Source organism: Colletotrichum spaethianum (genome assembly GCF_022836535.1).
Source record: "Colletotrichum spaethianum MAFF 239500 DNA, contig40, whole genome shotgun sequence".
Taxonomy (NCBI): Eukaryota; Fungi; Ascomycota; class Sordariomycetes; order Glomerellales; family Glomerellaceae; genus Colletotrichum; species Colletotrichum spaethianum.
The window spans coordinates 182612-207988 of record NW_026054810.1 but is presented as its reverse complement, the minus strand read 5'-3'; the positions used below and the strand labels follow the sequence as shown (position 1 = coordinate 207988).

At 55.7% G+C, this 25377-nt stretch overlaps 3 protein-coding genes across 3 annotated transcripts; 2 read left to right on the top strand and 1 right to left on the bottom strand.

Annotated features, from left to right (window-relative positions):
- Positions 1-278: 278 nt before the first annotated feature.
- ColSpa_10925 (zinc finger protein) lies at positions 279-755 on the top strand (the record flags this gene model as incomplete). The annotated part of the gene is made up of 2 exons (XM_049277137.1): positions 279-557; positions 639-755. The coding sequence occupies 2 exons, from the start codon at positions 279-281 to the stop codon at positions 753-755; spliced, it is 396 nt and encodes a 131-aa protein (XP_049133094.1).
- An 8130-nt stretch (positions 756-8885) lies between these two features.
- Positions 8886-9583, top strand: ColSpa_10924 (uncharacterized protein; the record flags this gene model as incomplete). Its single annotated transcript, XM_049277136.1, has 2 exons — positions 8886-9421; positions 9475-9583. 2 exons carry the CDS (start codon positions 8886-8888, stop codon positions 9581-9583), a joined length of 645 nt encoding a protein of 214 aa, XP_049133093.1.
- A 5055-nt stretch (positions 9584-14638) lies between these two features.
- On the bottom strand, positions 14639-15488 carry ColSpa_10923 (transcription factor radR; the record flags this gene model as incomplete). Its single annotated transcript, XM_049277135.1, has 3 exons — positions 14639-14926; positions 14991-15125; positions 15243-15488. 3 exons carry the CDS (start codon positions 15486-15488, stop codon positions 14639-14641), a joined length of 669 nt encoding a protein of 222 aa, XP_049133092.1.
- Between the last annotated feature and the right edge of the window lie 9889 nt (positions 15489-25377).

Genomic DNA, 25377 nt, shown 5'->3' with positions numbered 1-25377 from the left:
GTCTCGACGCAGCCACCTACGCCCGGCGGTGTCCCTTCACACGTTGACTCGTACACGCAGTCCCGACCACCAGCGACCCCCGGCTACTATTCGACGTCTTCCGCTCCTCAGCAATCGCCGTTTCCCAGCTTTCAACACACGTCGCCCACCGCCCATTCCCCGACGGCTTCAAACGGCCCCGGAAGGGGTCTTGCTTCTCTCCAGCACCCTTCCGCCATGGCCCCCCTGGTTCCTACCGCTACCCCGGCTATCACGTACCGTCGATGGGAGGGCCGATCATGTCGAACCTCACTTCACCCGGCCATCAGATGTCACTTGTTCCTGGAATGGGCGTCCCCGGCGGGTACGGAGCGCATCATCTCGGAGCCTCGATGTACGGCCACGGCCATGCAGGACAGCCGAACCCTCAAACGGAGCGGCCCTTCAAGTGCGATCAGTGCCCTCAGTCTTTCAACCGAAACCACGACCTGAAGAGACACAAGCGTATTCACCTTGCTGTCAAGCCTTTCCCCTGCAACTTCTGTGACAAGAGCTTTTCCCGCAAGGACGCGCTGAAGGTATGCACTCGAGCCCTCGACGACGGCCATGACTGCCAGCCTCTTCAGATTGGGACAACCGATTGCTAACAAATTCCATAGCGTCACCGGCTTGTGAAGGGCTGCGGTAACAAGGATGGCGATAGCCAAAACGACAACGGCCGCCGCTCTCCACAGGAACACTCTGACGAGGGAACACCGCCGCTCAAGCGGGAGTAAAGCGCCCCAAACACGGGCTGTCGATCCTATGACAGCAACGTTACGCCTCCGATCGAACGATGGACATCGACCATTGCCACTGTAGGGTTGCGGAACGAACGCATTGCAAGGGTGCTTGTAACCCACGTGGCTTAGGCCCAGGCTCCCAGCTCAGGTTTGAAACCGCGATCACAACATCAGGAGCAGGGACGCACCACAGCAGAGCCACGGCAATCACACGCAGTGGAGTAGACGTCCCACAGGAGGAACGCAAGACGAGGCATTGCGGGCATTATCGAAAAAGTCTGAGTCGGAGGGTTCAGAGAAGCTTTCCAATTTTTCCCTTTCTTCTTTATAATTTGACTACGGAACCCGTCATCGTATTCCATTCGCTCCGCATGCTTGGCCATACACGACTAGCCAACAATTATTATTTTACCGATACCACGGCACACTAATGGGAAAGGGACTATCAGGGTCATAGAGGGGGGTTCATCCGGCACCGGTTTCGCTTTTGTTTCGTCATGCAAGGTTTTCCTATCGTCACGGTTTGCTTTCCCGGGGAACTCCTTTGCGACGAAGGCTACGAGGGCTTGTACGGAACACACACACACTGGCTTTCACGGCGAAAGGGAGACAACACGGGACTTTGTCTTTGCTGACACGAGGACTGGTTACGAACCAAGGTCCCATCACATACCATGATTCTGGAAAAGGACGGGAGTTATTGACATGGTTGGGATGGGTCACGATGGGCACGAGGGTATCACACGAGAACGGGGCTTAGATCGAGTCATAGGTCTGACGGAATTTGGAAGGACATCTCGAACAGGTTGGGTCGGAGTTGTGGGACAAATCGATCTCTCAAGGTAGGGTGGAGTTGGGTTCGCGGGACTGCTTTGTGAGATACCAAGATTATTACGGGTAAAAAGGGCCCCCTCATGTACTATTACGTTGCGCGCGCGCCGGGGCTGAAAATGCAAACATGATCACAATTGCTGTTCACGCGTGTACCGAGCACGTTAAGGATGGAAAAAGGCGGTTTCCTCCGGTTGGATTCACCGTGAGGCAACGACGGGGGACCTTCAGGAGGACCAGAGGCTGCAGCTCCGAGCCGGGAATGACATGTGAAGGAAGGCCAAATATGCCCGGCGCCGGCCCCGCTGCTGGACTATTCGCAAGAGGACCTAGCTCGGGCCATCTTTGTCCCCTCCCCGGGCTAGTATCGGCGATGAAAGCACCTTGGCCGTGTGCGAGCCTCTACGACGGGGAGGGGTGGGAGAGACGGGAGTGAAAAGAGATCGAGAGGCGAAAGGTACGAGACTGTCCGTCTCCGCTGCCCCCCCCCCCCAAACCCAACACAGATGGCCCCAAACTCTCGTAACATAGACTCCCGCGAGGCATGGCCCCATGGGTCCTCAGGTCTTGACGATCCAGACCTTGGTGGGCGTCCGAGAGTCGTATGAGGCCCGCACGTTAGATCGCGCCTCATCGGAGGTGAAGATGGCGCCTGGGGCGGGCCCTAGGGCCTTTTTAGGCGTATTACGTTGGGGGGGGGGACAAGATGAGGGCTGACGTGGAGTGGGGATGGGCGAGCAGGAACGTGCTTCACACTGGTAAAAAAGGACGAGGGGAAGAGAGAGAGAAAGAGTGAGAGAGTATGTGTGTGAGAGGGGAGGAGAGGGAAGGATGGGATGGCAGGCGGGCGGGCGGACGGGCGGGCAGGCGTCATACTCAAAACATCGGATGACATGACGAGCAGAAACGCGCAATGGACCATGAAGCTAAGCTTTTTTCCTCCCCGTTCCCCTCGTCTTCCTTCCTTTGGCTCAAAGAAGGTGAGAGCGCTGGATGAGAATGGGCCCGGCCAAACAGCGTTGGTTTCCCGGCTCGCTGTCCCTGTGCTCATCAAAACAAATGTCGTCAGCCTTTTTATTTATTTAAAAACCCTCTCTTTCGGGGTTTGCCTTCATCCGGCATGAAAATGCCCGACAGAAAGCGGGCAGGGCGGAGGTCTAGGTAATACGCTTTTCGTGCCATGTCCATCGTCGATGGCCTGCCTGCTCCAAGGTACCGACAAAGCTTATCGTGGCATTCCCCTGACGGTGGGGACAGGTGGTTAGTTCGCTGCTGAGAGTCCGAGCTGGCCCTTGGGCTCAGGCAGGCTTTTTGGCCTTGTCAAAAGTTGACCGTGGCTTGCGGCGTGCGCGAGCAGGTGGGGACGCGACGAGATGCGGAAGACTGCTTTTCTCCCTAGTATACGGGCTGGGCTCGGCACTCTAGGCGAGTTGCTTCGTGACGACTTGGCCTTTTTTTGGTATTGCGAAAACGAAGGTTCTGGGTCTAGAAAGGTGTCTGGCCCTGTTCGAAGCTGAGCGGTTAATGCGTTCCATCTTGTCCTTGCCTTGCGCGGAAGTCCTACAAGCTCCAAAAGCTTCGATCTAGGGAGGAACAAAGCCTGATGGGCCGGGGGAGCAGGTGAGTGTGAGCCGGCTGCGGAGCTGGATCGAGAATGAACACTGACGTGAGCTGAGACACAGAGAACGGTGGGGATAGGAAGAGTAAAAGGGGAGGGGGCGTATACCAGTCCGAGATCAAGCATTCCTGTCGTTCCCCACGAGATGGGCTGGCGACAGTCGACGAGACGCCTCCCCCTCGGGAGCCTTCTAGTCCCCTTTCCCCTCTGCTCTTGGAGCCAGAGGCATCGCTAGTAGACGAGCTAGCGATGCCACCCCCATGCGAGCACGCGGGCTCGACGAGTCGGGCCAGCTGCAGTCGGGTAACACGCCTGGGAGGGGGGCTCTGGAATCAGTGGCTCACTCTGACGAGGCCTTGTATTAACGCTACCGTATGGGGAATGGGTTGTTCGACGCATTGGAACGCCCCCCCCTCCGCGACGGAAAGCTTGGATGAGCGGCGGCGAGGGCCCTCAGTGGCCAACCACATTGACTTGTTATGGTGCTTCATCCTATCGTTGGATGGACTTACCGACAAGGCGAACGTCTTTTTGTGACTGGTCCAGCGCACAATATCGCATGTGTGTATTGTCGTCCTTGGCGAAGGGGCATTCGGCTGGTTTGCTTCCACTTTCCGGAGGTTCTCATTTTTGCTTGGAATGAGGGTTGAATGCTCGTCGTCTGTTGAACCTCCCCGCCCACGCAGGTGACTGGTAAGCGTGGCGGACGTTTGGGCGGATATCCTCGGTGCCCTCTTCTTTCGGTCTCTGGCTCAACGTGGAATGGCAGACGCCTTGTCTGCCGCGGCTGAGGCGAAAGGATCGAGAAGGTTGTTCGAAAGGCCAAGGCGTCGCCAGTTCTCCAGCGATGCGAGAGCCTGCCGCGCCACGAACATACTGTCTAGACGGGTGGGTGGTAACACAATCCATGTAGCCACAAGCAACGGGTGGTAGGGCAGTCCGCTTTCAAGCGTCCCCAACGTGGTTGTGTCTCGAGGGAGCTTCTTCACCGACCGGCACCGCAAGAAATGGTTTATCGTGCATCCTCTCATTCTAGTTCGAGTCTAGCAGTTTCCTTAAGGAGGCAGCGGCTGAACCTCCGGATGCGGAGTTGGGGATCTCCACGACGATCATGCACATCACGCTGTCAGCCTATATTCTCTCCATGTTTGTATCCTTTGAGTCCAATCGGCCTATGAGATTGATCAAGACGAGCTACTTCAAAGAAGAGGTGACGTACAGGTCGAATAATTGACCGATCTCTCTCACAACCTCGTCACGGTTGATATTTTAGTCAGGCGCGTCGCCTCGACCCCGCCAAAGGGGTATTGAAGGGTTCGTCGAGACATCTTGCCTTGAAAGCCCGTCGCATCGGTGGTACTGGCTGGCTGTTTCATTGACCCATAGTTCAGCCATAGAAACAGTTGTGAACCCTTGTGCGGGCCATTCTATTCCATGCTGACGAACGAGGTGGCCTTTTTTGTCGAGATGACATGCTAAGCCAGTAGTCCGGCACCCTTACAAAGCTTACAGCAACTCGACGCCTTCCCGGTTATGCACGCCGCGCAGACTGACCCTGCCCGGTTGCTGTTCTTATCTGTCCAAGTGCTCATAGTGAAGGCGGGTGTTTTGTTGAAGGTTTCTGGATCAAGTACTGTGTGTCATCTTATCGGAAGACAAGTGGCCTTGGACTTTCGACGTCCCCTTCTCCGATCAGCCCAACGCCCCAATACAATACAGACGATCCGCTCGTGAACAGGTCATACGGGTTTTCTCTTTTCGGTGCAGATACCCCCCTGTTGGTGAACTGAGACCGATTCGTGGAAATGGACGGCGCTCTCTGCAAGATTACCGCTTGTGTTACACGACACCCAGCAAATGGACTCTTTCCCGCCCATGGATCATCCCGATGGCCCAGGCCGTTGATGTACGTCAATCATTGACTTCGGTCTTGATATGCACGTTGACTTAGTTAAAAGTGGACAGGGAGCGTCGGTTTGAAGATAGTCTCCACGCCCCATCAAGTGGTTCTTCACGACGGTAAATAAACAATGTGGAGCCTACATGCATTGCACATGCAGCCGAGGGTGAGTCCATAAGCTTCAGACTGAGTGCCGGGCGAACGCTGATTCGGGCGACAAATCCGATGATCCGAAATATCACTTGGCTCGAGCATTTTGACGATTACATCGTATATCTATAGAGTGTCGGTCAGCTCGCAGTATGATTATCGTCATGGCACTATCACCGAGGATCCAAGGGTACCGTTGAACGTCGATCAGGAACTCGGTATATGCAGGCTAGCAGGGGTAGGCGTCGAGAAATCCATCTCTAAAGGACGTCGTCCTCGAGCTGGTCACCTGATCAGGTTGGGAATAGGTGGGCATCAAGAGACAAGGGACAAGGGCATCCGTTGCAAGTCGTTAAAATAGACTCGGCAATCTGCGTCGTCCACCATCCCTTGATCCCGGCCCCACGGTTTAGGTTGGGTGCAGATGGGTCCCACCCCCGACTAAAACTGTGGCTTCGACCATCCATCCGCCGTGGATAATGCTGCGGCTTGGTGCAGATCGGTCTCCATGACAAATTAACCCGACCAAAGTGAATTGCGACTGGGCGGAACAACCTGATGTCGAAAGAGACGGAGGCGACGGAGGCGACGACAGTGGGTAGAGCAGACCTCAGCGCCCAGGGCGACAGTCATGCATCTCGCGGAAGGCTGCAGAACACCGTAAAACGACAGCTTCTCCGGTCGAAAAGATCCCAAGCGCAGATTGATGCAGTTCCGCTAGAGAATCACCAGGAAAAGCAGGTAAGGATTGTCCAGGCACCTATTAATCGCCAATAGTGTTCGATCGGATTAGGAATTGCTGGGCACCCCTGCAATATGGAGTTCGGCAGTCGTGCGTAGCGACAATCCCGATCGTGTACGAAGTTACATTCTGAATTCAAACCTGTCTGGGACAAAACCCCGCTCTTCCTATTTGTCGAACCGCGCGAGCGAGGCTTTACCCAACGTCCTACTCGGGAAAAGGACTTGAATGCCCCGTCTCGTTGGCAATTCAGCAGGAAGGTTTCGCTCGACATGGCCGGAGTCGGATCTTGCACGCCTCTTAATACGAAGATCGGGTGCAGCGGATGTCGCATCCTCGCTGGTCGTGTCGATTCATGAGGTTTCGCGAGACGGGAAAAGGAGACATGTTCGAGTAGGCTGTTGCGGCCGCACAGCCTGTCGACGTGGTCATTAGTCCAGACAACGTTGGTGCACTAAATCTTTGTTTCGTTATCGACTCGTCTTTCGTAAACTGAAGCAGCAAATCGCCATCCAGCCTGATTCTATCAAGTTTCAGTTCCGGTATCTCAAGCGGGTTCTCTTTTCTCTTTTCTGCTCCTTACATGGGGGTTGCCCCGTGTTCTAGGATGTTGGTGTTGCATTCTATTCAAGTGTAACCCTGCCTGAGCTAACGAGTCGGTGGGCTGAGGGCTAGTTTGCCAAAATTAACTTTACTACATCCTCTCCAAAGATACGAAGGTTCGAAGTCTGAGTCCGGAAGGACACTATTCTGGTAGGCATCTGCCGATTTAACAGCTAGCAGAGGTCTTGACTTGTCGTCTTCCGTGCGCTCGTCCCGCAGAACGACACAGCTCTGAGAGATTAGCTTAGCAATCGTGAGAAAACTTTGGTGGAAGGTACTGATGCCGAAGTGATTTAAGATCTATTGTATCTCCGGCAGTGCTTGATTCATGTTCGATTTCCAAACTGCCGAGTTGATGAAGCACCAACTGCTCACGCACTTTGGAAAATTATCTGCCATAGAATAGTGAGTAGTCAACAACTCAGATCAGGAACAGAGACACATGAGAATCATCCTGGCGACCCGAAGCTACTGCTTAGCTAGAGATAATCAGTGGTTGCGAATATGCACTTTCCAGATTTGGCGATTGATAAAAGCAAAGCTTTATCTCGGCTCCTAGCAGTGGTGGTATGTCCTCCGATGCTTAAAGTCGCACGGGACAAAATGCATTGACCATCCGAGACTTCAACAGCGCTTATAATAAACGTCATCGCGGCGTACAGCGAGACTTTGATTATTCGGCCGAACAACTCCAGGCCACTGGACTCGTTCGCTGGAGCTCAGGAGCAGCGTCTCATGCGAGGAGTGGGAGTGGGAGTTGCACGCGGAGAGTGGGGCGTGACGAAGTGTCAGGCGATGATGCGCAGGTTGCACGCCAAAACATGCTCGTTTATCGGTGGATCAGCCATAATCTTGGAAAAGGAGGCAGTAAATATGATTGCGATTGGCGGGCTCGGGGAGGGTCTGCTGAATGAGACTCTTCCTGAGGCGGCAGGGCAGCCGGGAATAGCTCAGGCCATGTTCGATATCGGACGAATGTTCGAAAGACCAGACAGACTTTGGGATTGTTAGCGGTGCATGAGGCCGCAACGTGCGCCTCCATTAAAGAAAAGTAGTCGCAGGAGTCGTTTCGAACGGGGGCAGGGTTGACTGGCACATAGTTCCCTGTTGTGCCAAGCCAAGCATCAAGAGCTGTCTAGCTGGCTGAGTCCCAATCAGGCTCACGATCCCATGCTCGCTTCCAAGATCCGTGTTTTGGTACCAGACACGGGGTTGATCTGGCTTGCCGACTCTGTTAGTACATGTCCATGTTGTTGTTTTTTTGATGGTCAAATGCTGATGGTCGTAGGGCAGAAGAGCTGCTAATCTCTGGCATTGATGACTTTATGTCGAAGGATAGAGTTGGAATGCAAACAAACCTTGACTGTAGGCAAATGGCGATAACGTTCAGCCCAACGACTGTAACTCGTTTTCGTCTCGTTATTCGATTCGTTCAAGGATGGGGCCGACGGCAAATACAGTAAAAATTGTGCAGAATAGGAAAGCGGCCGATGTCGTAACAATATGAGCAGTTTGTTTGAGACAAGAACGGATGGAAGGTTGACTGCGAGTCACTCGGGTAGGAAATTGTTAGTGGCGGTAGGTAACGGTACTTCCTTCTCGTCCTGCGCCAGCGAAGCCAAGCAAGGGAGTGGACCAGTAAGAAGGAGCCAAAAAGGCCACCCCGCGTACTATCCGTTCTTGGCGTCGTCGCATACTCCACAATGCGCATGTTTCTCAGGGAGCGTCCTTCGAGGGGCAGTAGCAGCACACCCGCATGGCCTTATCAGCACGAAGTGTGCAACACCGCACACGGCTGCTAACGGCATTTTAGGCTTGAGTTCAGAACCGGGTGCCACACCAGGGGCCATCCAGGCTTCGTCGTCCGGTTGGCACGGGGCAACAAAAGGTCACCGCTGCCCGTCTCCTACATCTTGGCAGGAGCAACTCACTTGCCGTTCATGCAGAACATGCTCTTGTTTCGACGTGGTATCGCGCAAACGAATTCGTAACGCCCTCCTTGCCCGAAGCGTCTGAAGATTGCACGCAATCCTTCTCACTACCACTGTATAATAGCGCCCTCGCCGCCTTGTCCTCTTCATCTTGGCGCTCTTCCATCTGAAGGACCAGCACGCTCTCTCACTCTCAAACTTGAAGTAATAACTGACTCGACAGCCGGGACTGGAGCCTGGTTTGAGCATTAATTTCGCATCGTCACTCCCTTAGCACGCGAATTTCTTTTCCATTTCCCTCTACGACAGCGTCGTCAGCGTCGACAGCTACACCCACGACACCGCCGCGATGGACAGCTTTCTTATGGCTAGGCATGGTGACGAGGACCACAGCGCGACGGGCACGGCAACCGCCTCCGATGCCATGCCGGGAATGGATATGGGATCCGGCTCGATGAACGGCAGCACGAGCTCGAGCAGTATGACCATGATGATGATGACCATCTTCCAAAACAACATGAACACTCCTCTGTACACCGAGGCGTGGACCCCGAATAGCGTTGGCACCTACGCCGCCACCTGCATCTTCCTCATCTTCCTCGCCTTCGGCCTGCGCAGCATGTTGGCGCTGAAGTCCATCCAAGAGAAGCGATGGCTGGACAAGGACTTCAAGCGTCGCTACATCAGCGTCAACGGAAAGATGGGCATGGCCGGGCAGATGTCGTCGGACAGCATGGCGAAACAGATGGTGCTCTCGGAGAACGGCGTCGAGGAGAATGTTACCGTCGTCCAGAAGCAGCACGGCATTTGGAGGCCATGGAGGTTGTCGGTCGATCCCATCCGGGCCTTGATTGATACTGCTATTGCTGGTGTCGGCTATTTGCTGTACGTGGACCCCTTCGCACCCCCATGGATAATCATACTGACAATGGGCATAGAATGTTGGCTGTCATGACCATGAACGTTGGCTACCTGCTCTCGGTTCTGGGTGGCGTCTTCTTGGGCAGTCTCGCTGTTGGCCGCTTTGCTACCTTGGGCGAGCACTAGGGTTTAATCAGGTCTGGGGCCAGGAAGACAACCTCGAGAATTCAATTTACTTTCTCCTGATTTTCACGATTGAACCCTGTTTTCACGCCGGTGGTTTTACGGGGACGAGGAGACGGACATGAACGCGACCACGAGAAAACAGACACGATGGAATTGATCGGAGCCTTCGATACGTAACCTTTTTATTTTTATTTTTATATTTTTGGGCCTCAGTTGGAACATTTTGACCAGGTTGCTGCCGGCTGGGTATCACGTTCGCTGTGTTGGTGCTGCACGCGGCACTTGTGTACACTCTCTATACTGGCGGACGGCTGCTGAGCCCGAAGCTGGGACGATAATGAAGCTGTCGCGACTTCTGGTTCCCAAGATGGGGGTTGCTCTTGTCGTAATGGCGGAGACGCCCGTGATAGTGAAGTTGGTATAAGTACATGGCTGCCGAGCGCCGCCACCTGGCCCGTGCTGAAAACCTTCTCAAACCCCCTCAACCCGCCCCTTCGCTCCCCTACACCGAGGTAAGACGTATCAGGGCCAATCAATGCTACCTCTCCAGACCCATCCGTCTCTAGGTTCTGTCTTGCCTCGCCACATGGATCGGTGTTGAACCATTTCATGTTTGAGCCGCATTTCGGAAAACTCCTTGGCTCGTAGGGGACCGCCAGCGAAGAGGTCCCAATAAGCCTGTATGCAGCCCGGGCTACTCCGTCGTCGCGCAATGGCCACGACTGCGTTCTCCGTACTGCGCCGCACCGCACAGACGTGTACAATGGCAAGAGACAACAACCCAGGACGAACGATATGATTAACGCTAGGCGTCAGGATAAACAACTTACTACTTACTTGGGGAGGAGTGGTGCTCGCTGCCGCCGGTCGCACGCCCAATCCCATACTCAACAGGCTCACGAGTACGGTTACGTTGCGACCGTCCTCGAACAAGTACCCTCCCTACGGGACCCTGTCAACCCTGAGCCGCCTTCCTGGAAGTAAAAATGTCGTCCAGCAGGGCTTCGAGCGCTAGAATCGTGAAAGCAGCTGTCCGAGTCCGCACTTTCCAAGGGCAGCATTCCCAGAAAGGTTATTTCTGCCCGTTTCATCTGAACTGCTCTTTTCACGATGTCCCAGAGGTTTCATTACTCCGATACCCCTCTCCAATCAGATTGCTTTGCTGGCCCATCTACCACGGCACGAAGCATGACGGCAAGATCCACGTGGGAAGGCGAAAGGGTACCGGTGCTGCAGCTAAACCATCTGTTTCTGCGCTGCAGGCCATGAATAGCAAGCCAGCCACTACGTTGCCGTGCGGTTGTCGACGTTGTTAGCAGCGATGCCAGGGATCGACGGGGCAACCAGGACGCAATCTACAGCGCCGGCTCCAGGATCGAAGCACATCCACGTATCTGACGCGTAGCCGTTGAAGCCACCGGCACGGCGAGGTAGGCCAAACCCTGGCTGTCGATGCACCTATACCGCTGTCCTCCAATCGGGTGGAGATCTGATGTGAGGACGACAACAGACGATGTGGATATGGTGGCTGTGTTGGACTTTCATCTTGTTATCAGATCATGGCTATCTTTCCAATCCCAATCAAAGAGTCGTCGGCTAGCTTAACGAATACTCAACTCCGAGCACTGTGCGATACATAGCTGTGATCTCCGGACCTCGGGAATTTGTGGGCCCTGGCTGGCCTCTGTCCGCTTCCCGGGAGAAGAATTAGGACGATGTAGAGTTGCCAAATGTCCGGAAAGACAGGGAACTAGGCGTGAGACTTAATGGCTGGGCCAAGATCTACGAGCGCAAAACCTAGGTGGAAGACGACGTCCTGGGCGTCGCTGTTAAACATCTGACGACGCAGCACATGATACGCAGAGTCCGACGACCTCCGGAGGTCACGAAGACATCCGAGGCACCGCTCGCTCTTCTTGATTATTCTATCAAACACAAGTAAACTATACGTTTTGACCCGTAGAGACGGTTATCACGTTGTCATCTCGTTACTCGACACAGGCTAGCGGCGGGCCAGAGCTTTGCAGGACAACGACTCGTAGCGCCGTAACCGGTCGTCGAGAGAAAACATCGGGACTCGGCAAGAAACACTTTGTCTGGGTCCGATGGCTGCCAGCTCTGTAACTCAAAGCCAACCTCTTTCGTGGGCATCCTTGTCTGCGGGGCCACAGACACCAGCCACTACGGTCATGTCCAATCCTACCCAGCATGTAACCCTGCGTGTTGCTTCGGACGTGACTGATTAATGGTCCATCTAGAAGGACGACGCAGGTGTTCGCCTTGGGTATCCGAACGAGACGGCCATCCAAAGAAGCCCAAACGCTTGTATCAACTCGATCCTCTCAGGCCATTGATCTGGACATGGAATTCCATCGCGGAGGCCGGCGCCGTGGATCCCATCCAAGGCGACCAGGCCCAAACAGGCAACCAGCTGTCCCTGCATCATGTCCGAATCCAGACAGGACCTCCCCCGCCATCAGCAACAGACTTCCACGAAAATGGAAACAAACGGAAACGGCTTCTAAATCTATTGACATCCCGCGAAAGATTTCCAACCCCCTCCTCCCTAAAATAAAATAAAAATACACGGGACGAAGTGCAACGAAATGCATGTGACGCATCGGAGGGCGGGCATTGTTCTCCACCGACCTCCGTTTCCCAAGACGAGTGCCGTCTCTTTTTCCTACGATCCGGCCTTTCGCATTTGCAAGACGGCCGACGGAGGACGAGGCAGGCTTGGTGTTTCCCCGTCTTCCCGTCCTCGCACTACGCCTTGTCGGGCTGGCAGCCTCCCACCCCCTCCCAGCGCCACCTTCCCCCCCCCGCTGGACCCCGCTACCGGCGCCGTCGCCGAAGCCCGCCGTGCGGACGTGCGTCTCAGACACTGACTGTGCCTGCCGGCAGCAGCCTGGCAGGGCAGGCAACCCGATGGGAAAGGGTCCCACTACCACTGTCAATCAGCGCCCACCTCCAGCCGGTGACGTTGCGCCGGCCGGGGCACGGGCGGGCCACGCACTCGCCGAATCACAGCCTGGCAGACGGCCAAAAGCAGCATTCGAATCGTTTGCCCGTCCCCTGGCCTCCCCTCCCTTGCATCCCGATCTCCGGTCTCTCGAAAGTCTGCGACGTAGAAACAAAAGCGAAGATCACAACGTTTGGTCCAGAACCACGCACATACACACACACACGCACACGCACACATCCCCATTCAACCTCGTTCTGTCTCTCCAGGGGGCGCGCATTCCCAACTAAACCTCGTGGTCGCGGTCCTTCCCTCCACACCTCCGACCTCCGAGATCGCAATCCTCGTTCGCGCCTCTCGCCCGTAGCGCCTACGAGAACCACCTAGGACCCGACCGGGTTGGCGGGCGCGCAACGCGCGCCCGCCGCCAGGGTTTGGAATCCCCAATCGGGAAACCCCCAGGAGAGAAAAAGGGCCATAGCAGTCCGCCTGCGTACGGGACCAGACGGGCCCCCCGGACAGAAAAACGACGAACGCCCTTGGCGAAACCAACACGGGCTTTATTTTGAATTGATAATCACGAAGCTCGGGCGAGCCACCTAATGATGGGAGGAGAGAGAAGAGGGAAGAAAGGGGCAAGGGGGGGGGGGGGGGATGGACAGAGTGTCTCGCATTCTCTTTAGGTTCAGTCACTTGTCATGTCGACCGTGACGGAATGCACGTCGGCAGCACACCAGGTGGCGGACAGGCAGACAGCACGGGACAGACCTTGACACTTCCGTCCGCAAACGGACATGGGGGGGTGGGTCGACGGGCGAGCGGCCGAAAAGGGACATGTGTTCAAACCCAGTCTCTCTCTCTCATCTGTAAGCATCGAGCAAAGCCTAATCCCAATGGCCTGCGGCCTGAAAGACGTACGGCATGTGCTCTCAGGGGGGACGGTGGAGTGTAGAGAGGCGCGGGTTCCGTTACGAGCACACGTGACGCGTATGGTAGAAAGGGTTGTGAAAGATTAGCATTGGTCAAGCTCTGACTGGTCTAGTAGTAGCAGTTATATAAGAATAAGAAAAAAAGAGACATGAAAAACGATAAACCGGAAGCGCGCGCGGATATACTATGATACAAAGCTGGCTCTCTCTTCATCTCCTCGTCTTCTCATGCAGCCGGTCCGTAAACATTTCCCCATCTGTTCTCCGATTCCCAAAGCAAGTTGGGATTGGGTTGCCGAGGGAGATGTTTCCCGATACGTGAACATGTGCGTGTGAATATGGTTTTTTTTCTTTTGTGGTTGATTTGCCAGGGCCAGGGGGTATCGAGCCGAGTTCCTACGAGAGATGAAAAACGAAGTTCGCGCGTGTCTGGTCCCCATTGATTCTCGAGGTGAGAAAAATCGTCAAGTCCATTACAGAAAACAAAAAGACGTGCCTGCCCAGCCGTGAGATATCATGCTCTCGTGCTGAAACCCCCTCCCGCGCCAGAATCACCCATAGCCCCTTCTTTGGGGCCGACTTCTCAAGCATCGCAACCCCGCCACCCATGGGAGAGAGAAGTAAATAAAATAAAAACGAAAGAGAAATGATTTTGGCCCACGGTGCCACACAAGCTCGAACCCACACAAGCCTTTCGCATGGCGTCAGCTCTTCAACTGAATCCACAGCACGAGCCCGTGCCCAACGAGGTTACCGCCTTCGTCATGTCAACCCAACCCTCATGTCTTTTTGGTGCCTGCCCCAACGCTGCCCGCATCTCTCATGGCGTATCCCATGTGACCCCTCACTGCACAGCATCAAGATTCACCTCGCGGCAAGAAAGGCAAACAGAGCCTTGCAATCCTTGTAAACCAATCAAGGGAAATCGAGATGCTGGATGCCGAAGGGGTCCCGAGCGGCAGCAAGGAAACTCGGGGATCAAGGGAAATAAAAGAAACGTAGTGGAACGAGATGCTAAGTGGCAACACCGATCTGTAACGCCAAACAGCCAGAACCCCGACGTCGAGTGAAAAAAATACCGAGAACCGACAGTCGGGGTTTGGGAGATGCAGAATGTGCCTGGTATCAACGAGAAATGCACAAGTCATGGGACAGCCTGGCTTATCATGACTGATGCGACGTGTGCTGGGGGAGACCAGACTGCGGCGGCATGGCGTAGCCACCACCACGTTGTTGTTGCTGCACGTAGCTCTGGTACGCGAGCGCCTGCGAAGGGTCCATGCCGACGTTGGGCATGTAGTTGGGAGGCATGTGGGGGTTTTGCGGCATGCCCTGGCGGCCGGCCTGAGGAGGGAGGTGTTGTTGGGGAGGTTCCTCGGGGGAGTCGACCTGGTTCGAGTCGTCGACGCCGTTCTCACCACCCTGGGAGGGCTCGGGTGCGTTCAGGCAGGCCTGCATCAAGAGTCAGCATTTTGTGCCCCGTTGACTGGTCTTGGGCCGGCGACAAGAAACGTACCTGAATCAAGTTCTTGCCCTCGGCCTTGGTCACAAGCGGTTGCAGCTTGGGCGTCGTAAACGTGTAGACAAGACCCGTCTCGGAAACGACGAGGAGCAAGACCTGGGTGCCAGTGAGGACGGAGAGCTCGTAGGCCTATGGCAAAATCGTGTCAGCAATTGAAGCCTAGAAGGTGACATGCATGCGATGGCGTGCGCGCGATGATGGCGACAGCAGCCAAAGTGCAGAGACGATTCGGCGGGGGTTTCTCACCTTCTTCATGATTCCAGCCTTGCGCTTCGAAAAGGTGATGTGACGACGCGACTTGTCGTTGATGAACTTGATCTCGATCTTGCGACGCTCGCGGCCGCCCTTCTCGTCGTCGTCATCATCGTCGTCGGCGGTGCTGGGACGCTGGCGCTTGACGCCTCTGTTCTCGGGGACGCTGCCGTTGCCGACCTGCGACTCGTCGAGGTCGGTAGGCGAGGTCTGGTCGTGTTGGTCGGTGATGTCGGCCATTGTGGACGGAGCAAGATTGTCGGATGGTATCAGGAGCAAGGCAGAAAAAGGTAAAGCGGTGGAGGTGCTCCTTTGAGCGTGTTGCCGATTGATCTATACTTGATCAGGGAGGAAGAGGTGCTGTTATGTGCAGCTTGGGCTTCTGTCGCAGAAAAAGCAGGTCGGAACGGGACGTAACCTGTATCGAGTCTGGTGCGGAGCGGATGCGGTGCAGTGCCTTTGCGGGAGGTGGAGGTGGGAAAGGTAGGTAAGGTTGAGAGGCGGGTAGTAAAGGCAAGGTGTAAGGTAGTGGAGGTTACGCAGGCGATGGGCTGTGCGTGGTCGTAGTGACCTTAATTTTTTTTTCCCTCTCTGCTGTGCCGACCAACGGAAGCGAGGAATTTGCTGGTTTAATTTTTTATTTGCTTTGTTTGACTTTTGGAGCTTCCGTGCCTGACATGCAATGCGCTTGTGCTTGTCGAGGTGTCAGTGGACGGGCGAAATTTGACCCAAAATAGTCAATGGTCGAGGTGACTATCTTTTTGACAGGCGGCGCCGACGTGCTGTCGAAGAAAATGGTCTTGGTAGTAGTGGATTGGGTGCGTGGGTGGTGTTCGTTCACAGCGAAAGCGGGATGGCTTGGCCTGACGAAACAAGATAAAAAAGTGGCCGCGGTGCGAATTAAGAGCCGGGCGGGTTGGTGTGTTGCTGCAGAGGAGCGTGTTATGGTTGTGGTGGGAAAAAAGGAAAAACGCGACTCGGAGGTGACTTGGGGAGAGAGAGCCTCTGGGGGGGTGTGGTTTTTCTGACGGGAGGAGAAGGAGGAGGGGGGAGGGAGAGGGAGGTGTGGTAAGGCAAGGCCGAGCTCCAACGTCGACCAAGGGTATTTTTTTCCTGGTCCGGAGATTCAGTCGAGGACACGGAGCCGACGAACGGGTTTCTGGCTGCCCCGGAATAAAAACCCACGAGTTGGTAAGAGAGGAAAGTGGTAGGTCGGTGTTGGTAAACGCTTTTGGTCGTCGTCAAGCGGTTTCCCCTGCTCGAAAACAAGCAACAAGTGTCAGTTGGGGAAAGAGCTCGATTGAGAATAAGGCGAAAGGGAACTGCGGAGTGAATGAAAAGAGGATAGTGAGGTCGTAGCACGGGCTGCGGCCACAACCAGACAGTTTAAGGAAAAACGAAAGGCGGGGGGTGGCGGGCTTGGGCTCTGGGCCTCTACGGATACCTCACCGTCGCGACGGGGGCCCTTGGGGGAGCGACAGGGGTGTCGAGTGCTAGCCGCGTTGTAGCGTACAGTGCGCGAGACGACGATACCTCGACACCTTTCGGGACCTGGGAGGGCAAGGATAGGTGATGGGTGGTGGTGGTAGTGGTGGTGGTGGTGGTGGTGGTGGTGGTGGTGCGTGTACGTACCTTGGACACGCCGTGGTGTAGGATGTGTATGTGTATGGTGGTGGGCGGACGGGGTGGATGGGCGCCCGCTCGGAGAGGGATGGGCGGATGAAATGTTGAAAAAAATACCTATCCTCCGGTTATTATTTTGGTCAACAATTCGTCTTGCCCACCGGTCCGCTCCCCGCTCCGTGCAGGCGTTAGAGGTTTCTCAGCTGCGCCAACGACAACGACACAAGAACGAGTAAAGGATGAGATGGAAGGACGAGGGCAAGGGAGGGGTGTGCGGTTGTGGACGTTTGGGAGAGAGCCGAAAGGTCAACGGGCGGACGATGAAGAAGCAGATCAGGGGGGGCAGAGACCGGACGGACGAAATCGAAGGTGTGTCAAGGGACAATCAACGATACTCTAGGCGCGGACTGAGCGAGCGAGAGCCGGACACGAAGGAAAGAACGACCAGATCGGAGGAAACAACGATGGGCATGAGCCACAACGAGCACTACCAACCAGCCTAGCCATGCGTCGACACCATTGGCCGAGATGCCATGCATGGTATCGAAAGAGGAGAGTGGGGCCTCCCAAGGCGACCCTCCTCCTCCTCAACACACTGACAGTCACTCAGTCAGTCGCTCGCAACGGAAGGAAGGAAGCCTTTCTACAGATTACAACGACGGCCATCGCGGCGCGCCTTATCTCCTCTTCCCCCTTTCTCTCACCCTCCCTTTCTTTTCCCTTTCCTCGCCTCGAGCTTATCTGCGTGATGCCTCTACCACCCCGGGATGAGGGCGGAAAACACTGCGGCGAGGCGCGTCTTTCTGTTCCTTCTTCCAGGCCCCCCGCGCACCCGCAGAGAACCAAGGCACAAGAGATGAGAGGAAGGGAGAGAAGGAGACATGCTAGCTTGCACCAATCCACCTGCACCCTGGCAGCGAAGGTTCTTCTTCCAGCAGCGCAACCGCAACCACGCGCGCACCTACTGGTCTTCGAATGCTCTTGCTGCTGAGGAACATGTAGTCTCGAACAACCTCCTTCTCGACTCCTTCAGCCCTCCTGTATCGCCTTGCCTCTGGCAACCCATCTTCGCGTACCACTACTTCGCTTTCCGTGCGCCCGCTGTTCGCCCTCTGCTTCGACCATATTGTTCACGACGCGCATCATTATGCTAGGAGTCATCAAACTCTTCCGGCTGAGGCACTCCTCATCTTGACGGACCAGGGAATCGCTTGCCAACACCCGCTCCCGCCAACTTCGCGACTCTAGAGTCCCTGGGACGGTGCAGGCGCAGGAGACATACGCCAAGAGGTGGCCCTGGTTGCAATTGGCACTGTTAGGTTGCGTCCCGCTCTGGCTGTGGGTCCTTCGGTCAGGTCGCGGCCGACCGCACCAGACCAGCGAGAACCTGGCCTGCTCCTTGGAGGGGGAATCCCACCGCCATGGGTACTGGTTCTGCACTCGTGACTTGACTCTGCCAGTATCTACCATGCCTCATACCCGCACCCACGCATCGGTACGTACAGAGTGAGATACACCTTCTCAGCTAGTTGTCACGGCCGCTGACCATCCGCCATGGAGAGGCGATTTGGTGGAAATGTCTGCTGTCAACCCTCTCAATGCTGGAGAAAGGGAGAGGATACCGGCCGAGGGTCGCTATGAACAGGCGACAGCGTTACGGCTTCAGTTGTTGGAGCTTTTGGCGATGCTTCCTGTCTTTGCGCTCCAGCCAGGATGTCTGCAGGACATGTACCTGACTTGTCCGGTTTGGGACCCGTTCCTGCTCCCTACCGACCGCGCGAGAGACTGTTCTCTCGAGTACCGAGCTAACGCAAGACAAGAGCGCAGACGTCGGCGTCCTGTCAGAACCTAGAACACTTTCGCACCGTCGCTGTCAAGAACGCCTTCTTCGTCTTCTATCCTCCTCTGGCCTAGGCCGCCACGCGCTTCAAACTTACAGCAAAATGGTTCTGCCACCGCAGCCGCGTAGCCGTCATCCGGTTGACGAGGAGTCCTGGCGGGCCAGCCCATGCACCACACTATGTAGTGTAGGCAGGAAGCTCGTGTCAGCAAGCACCCCACGGCTTTACTGAACCCCGACCACGAATGTTTTTCTCCCTCACTGTGCCCTCAATTTTAGCTCCCCTCATCCCAGGTCTAGGCTGCCAGTGGCATCCATGGGAAATAAGCGACCGTCGTAGTAGTGTGTGAGTGTGTGTGTGTGTACAGAGTTACACCGTGAGCGGTTCTTGCCTGTCGGCGAACTGTGACCAAAGCATCATGGTTTGCGGCTGCGATGCGAGGGTGGCTATTGCAAGAGAGTAAAATGGGTACCCAGTCGCCTGTCAAACCATGTGGACGAACTACTTGGGCGTCCTTGAAAGGCCCTCTTTGGACCTCGACTCCCGACCTTGACCTCGACCTGGACCCGGACCTGAACCTGGATAGTTCGAGGTCGAGACACGAGAAATCACCACTCGCACAATATTGAATGAGCACGCCAACGAAATAATCAATGATTCCTGGAGCCCGGTGGGGCGTCCGTTGGCTCGATGATTGGGGCCATGGAGAAAGGGTGATCGGGAAAAACGCCCAGTGCGACTATCAATGTGCAGGGTACAGGATTGAACCCCTGCCGCTTACCGCGACTAGCGGTATCGAGGACCTCGGCTTGTCTTAGTCTGTCTTCGGTCTTTTGCAGTTCGTCGACTGGCCCGCTTGGTTGGCCGCTTTCAGCTGTTTAAAGGCGACTAGGTCGAGGAATGTCAACTGCCATCGCTCAATGACGATGCCCCAGTCGGCCGGTTGTATCGAAAATTGCGCGTAAGGCTTCCGGGCGGCCCTTTGTGCAGCTGGCAGCACCACTCGCAGAAAGGTGCTCGAGTTCTTGGACTGCACCACGCATGTGCTGAGCAGGCAGGATGTGTGTGGGACATTGTGACACGGGTCGGCCTAGCGCATTTATGCTGCGCAAGGTGTAGGGGTGTTCCTAGATGTCAGCCAGAAGCTGATTTCCTGGTTTGGAGAGCTGTTGCTCGACCACACTCATTTGCGCCCATTTTTTTGGTAGTACTCTAGAAGCCTGCCTCAATCAGCGCTGGCATGCCGTCCGCAAAGGGTAAGTAGCTCATAGTGCATGAGCACTGACGAGACCAACCAGCTGAAAGTTGATTCTCGGCAGGAGCTTGAAGCAATCTGGAAAGCTTCTGGTAGCGGTCAAGACGAGGTGCAACCTGCACGGGCTTAACGGCAGCTCGGAGAGTCGCCGGCTTTTGCACAACCGCCAAAGACCGTTGATATCGATTTCTGCCCTGGTGCCGGAACCGCTGGGCAAGGACCAAAGCGACATTCGTTGCGCGCGATTAGACGATTTTCATCTTCTACCAAATTGGCAGTGCAGGGCCAATGTGGCCAATCAAAGATTGGCGGAAATTGGCAATGGACTAAGATTGTGCGTGTGCCTCCCTCGAGGCGGGCTTCCATTCTCTTGGGAATCGATAGCGCTGGCTAGACCCAGCTGTGCCTGGGACGGGCTGCGACGAAGTATGAGGTGCCACCGAGAGACTGTGGTGGGTGTTTGTTCGTTCGTTCGTTCGCTCGGTCGAGGCGGATGCCCCACGCCGTCGCCGACCGAAATCAAACGACACGACACGGCGCGGGCGTGAGAGTTGTTGCAAGGGTCTGGTTGGTGGTTTGCTGCAAGGTGTATGGGGAAACGACGCGGTCGCGTTGCGGCACAGCACAGTGCTTCAGGCGCTGGCGCTCAACATGGGACGTGCTGTCGAGAACGTGGCCCCAGAGCGGAGACAGTCAGGGCGAACTAAGGATAAGTAGTAGCGTGTGATTGCAGCGGCCACGGGCACGGAGCAATGTCGTGAACGTGGAGTCGTGGGTAGACATGCTGCATTCCCAGTCTCTCTTTCAAGGATTGTCTGATGGATGCAACTCGAGACCGAAGTACACCAGGTCGATGCTAGGAGAGGTTTCGGTGCTTCGGAGCGGATCTTGGAGGAGCACATGTTTGATGGGCAGGACGGGGCTGTCGGGGCAGGCAAATGTCAGGTGGCAAGGGCGTTTCCTCGTTGTGCATCAGCGGGTATACGACGGATGCAAAATGTATGCTTTGTGCTTGGGGTACCAGTGCTTTATGCAAGGCCAAAGTTCAAGTGCGGCGAGCCCGCTGCGCGTGTCTCGGATAACAGACAAAGTAATGTGAGGTTGCATTGCGCTGCGCTTCGTTTGAGGGACTGACGACGAAGGCCGAAACAGGCGTGACCACCAAGATTCGCGGTATTGCCCGGCGGAAGGATGGGTCAGTAGATAGACTGCAGTCACATACGTACGAGACAGTGTGCTTGTCCACGCGTGTCGAGACTTGCACCAAGCTCCCTTTGGATAGTGGGAAAGAGACACTCAGAGGAAATCTTTGCTGGTGCTCAACGATGGAGCGGTGGAAAGAAAAGCAAAGACGCCAGGCGAGCTGATATTCAGGCTGGAGGCAGGGGCGATATCCGCCGGTCAGGCCGCCTGGGAATATTGGACAAATTCTCGGTATTCTGGTCGACTTCCTTCGTGCATGCTCCGCTAGACCGTGTCTTTGTTGCAGAGAGGAACGTGGCGAGGATCGAGGTGTTGCGGTTGAAGTCACAAGAGACTTGAACTGAGGTTGAAGAGGCTGACACAAAAAGGGAATCAACGGATTGGCGACGAAGAATAAGGTGGGATGTCAGGCCTGAGAAGGAAAGGCGTGTCGAATTTGACTTTTGTGCTCCCGAAAGAGAGATCTGGACGTTGCTCGATTCGTCTTTGACAGGTTTCGTGGGCAGCCTTTCGAGGACCGCGGACCTGGGGCATCGCCGGACATGCCAGGCTCAGCGGGTGCGTGCTATGCTGGACATGGACTGGGCCAGGCTGGGCTGAGTTGGGTCGGGACAACCGTTTGCTGGGGAGGGGGGGGGGGGGGTGGTCACGACAGGTGATCGGTGGATGGCGGGTGCACCGTGTGGTCGGCTTTTTGCTTTTTGGAGCGTCAGAAAGTCGATGGACGAGCTGGAAGTATGGTGAGGTGTGGAACGAGTGGAACGAAGCGGGGAGCAAGGGGTTCGAGATTGGTCCAAACCTATCCAGGATGAGGAAAGAAATCGATACGGGCGGGGGGGACATGGAGACATGGACGTGCTTCAGTAGGGGATGTACGTACCTTTGAGCTAGTGTGCCTACACTTACCTACCTGGCTGGGCAGGCAACGCTGCACATTGGCGTGAAGCAAAGGCCAGCATCTACCTGCGAAAGGAGCAGGTACGTATCCGTCACCACGGCGTCGATGTCGTTCATCATTTCGTGTCCGAAAGCTGGGGCACTTTCGACCCATGAGATCGATGGCGTTTGGGCCACGCGAGGGGAGACAGGTCGGGCCAGGCCAAGCCAGGGTTGGTGCCATTTGCAGTTGCTGGAGGCCTTTGCCCGTGGGTGGACGACAATGGTGTTGATGAAGGAGAAGGACGAGAGCGAAGGGTGGACGCCATGCCTCATCAGGAAGCTAGTCGGGAGGGTGGTCCCGCACAGTGCCAGCAAGGCAGGAAGGGTACTTCATCCGCTACCCGTACGGATACCCGAGTCGAGGAAAAATGCAACAGGAAATGAGAGAGAATCAATGTTCGATGTATTATGTGCGTGCCGGACTGCAGGTATTGCTCCCCTTCCTGCAGGAGCATGTGGGTTAGAGTGATGGGTTAATTTACGACCTTGTCTCCTGGAGCTGGAAATTACCGTGCAAGCAACAACACCGGGCTGGCCCCTCTATCGATTGCCTGCCAGCGAGCAGAGGCCACCAGCGCGTTTAGCACTTTGGTATGCGGATGCCTCAAGAGTCGAGACATGGCCAGGCCTGATTACCTCACTCACACCAACATGTCGACGGCTCCGTTTTCTAGGATCAGGGGACAGAGGCAGGCCCGCCCTGCACACTACGCTTCGTACTCTGCTCTTGTCCGGGCACGCTGACTGAGGCCCAATCATAAGCAAACGAACTCGGACTTCGTGGTGCGCAACAGAGGCTGCGTGTTTGGTGTCAAGTCGTGGAGCAGGGTCTGCTGCGTGGCCCGTTCGTCGCGGGCTCCGTTGCCTGTACGTAGTGTGCTTGTGGGTGGGCATAGTGTTTTTCTGCAGCATCTCGCAACCGTACAACCTCACACAAGTCAAGCAGGGCATAAGCTTGGAAAGCCAGATGAGATGCGGAGCTGCATGGCGCGTGGACAGGCGCAGGCAACGTGCTCGTTTGGCGTTAGTGATGCCTCGCAGCCCTGCTGCGAAGCACACCACGAAGCAATGCGTATCCTTATCACCCATCTCGAGTTCGAGGTGGGCGTCCCAGGCGGCGTCAATTGGCAACCAACTGCCACACACAACCTACACTAAGTGTCAGTGCCAGCCAAACCCAGCTTCCGGGGAGGACTGGCGAGGTCTTGCCGGTCGAAGAACGCCTTCCCTTACCCTACCGCGCCTTCCCTGCAAATTCCTCCAGTCAAAAGTCTGTCCAACGGACGAGCGACGAACCCAGTCGTGGGCTGAACCGGGCCTTTTCCCGCACACGTGACATTCGATCCCCAGTGGCCTTCCAGGGGTTAGTCAGAGAATCCGGTGACAACAGCTACAACTGATTCACCCAGTATGTACTGCATCCCCCCCTGCTCTTCGGGTCCTGCCAGCTCCACCCCCTTCTAACCGCTCTGCCCGGCGCAATCAGTGTGTAGGTAGTGTGCACACTTCGGACCGCAACTGACGCTGTGTTTCGTTTCGTTCGACCGATTGTCTGACCTCAACGGTGCCTCCTACCGACTCGCCGGCGCCTGCCGGGCTCGCCTGGCCTACCCTCCTTCCTCGCTTTCGTCGAGCATCGCAAGCCCAAAGCCCCTCCCTCTACGTACGCTTTTGTACACCGCAACCCGCCATGATTGTCCGCCGACCGTTATAAGACTGTGCGTGGCGAGCCTACGCAGCTCGCCAGCACCTCTTTTCGGATTCCCACCCTCACCTTGCTTCTTTCGCTCTGCGGCATTGGGCGCATGGGACGACTGTTGGGCCCGTCCCCTGAGCGCTCGAGGGCCTCGACGGACAGCAATGAGCAAGCTGGATGAGGCAAATCATGCAGTCGAGGACTCGGTTCAGACTTTGCCCGGGGCAAAATATTGCGCTCGCTTTCGAGAATGTTAATACGACATCATCTGCAGTCTTGCTACTCGGGTCACCGATTCGCTGCAAATCGTATTCGTCAAGGGAATGCTCTTGTTACAAGCCGATCTAACTGCATGAACTCTATCTTGGAGGATCTCGGGCTGGCAAATTCTGCAGCCCAGAGTTTGTCACTCGGCCTCCTATGACGGTCTCCCGTCAGCTAGATATTACCTGAACAAGAAGGCACCAAGGGCCGGGTTCAAATGGGTAGGCCGTACGGCGGCATGCTGGCCGGCGACAGCCCTCTAGCCAGAATCAGGCAGTTGCTCCACGGCAAGCCTACCAGCGCTTCGGCAGTACTCGCCTGCAGCCAAGAGCTCGACCGATCTGTTGCACAATTGCATTTGATACCACTATCTGCCGACTATGAGCTATTGTGCGGTATGCTGTTGGTTGCTGGAGAGGGCAGGTGGCTCTGAAATCTGCAACCATAAGACAATAGGCCGGCGCAGCATCCTCATCTGCTGTACAAGCGTCATACGCTTCGCCTTGCTGTCAAGCACCCTCTATCCAACACCGCCCGGAGCATCCTCTCCCCTGCCAGCCGCCCGATTAGAGCGCGCCATGGTGCTTGGAGACTAGAGGAAGAGGCAAACCTGGTCATATCGTCTCCAGCCGCGAGTCCAAGCCGCAGCTTGTCAGCAACGCCCCTGTTCCTGGCTGAGCTGACTATAGTCTCGCTGTCACCATCTGAGCCGAAACTGGGACGCAGGTAGCGTCGTCCCGATGCCCTCCGTTGCTCACTGATGCCTCTTCACCAGGCGTGTCCGAAGAAGCCGATGTGGGACGCCTTCACAGCTTGAGAGTTCGACCCATGTTAACATACCAGTCCCTGGAATATCAAAGAACCTTCACGAAGCACGTTCGCCTACTACTCTGCAAAGCCACGTCTTCCATCCGTTAAGCTTCATCTGGCCGTCGTCAAAATTGCCGGTAGCCGATCTCACAGGCTTTGGCATTGGCGTCTATCGGCCGAGATCGTATTCTGCGAGACTTTAGGTACCTTGGTCGACCTTGGCCGACCTTGGCAAACTGCCCTGCTCAACGTCTTTGGCTCCCAAGCTATAATCTTTTGGGACGCAGGCCTTGAACGATCTGGTTTAGTTTGCATGGTGTGTGCACTGTCGCCCGTGCTGCTAGCGGCTCTGCCCTTAGAGGATGCCCCTGAATAGGGTCTCAGCGAAGCCCTACTTGACGTTTTCAGCACCTAGCCAAGATTGTTAGCTCGACGGGTCACTGACGGAAGAGTATCCAAAGACAACAAGAAACACCATTGACCCAAAACTACCGGCTC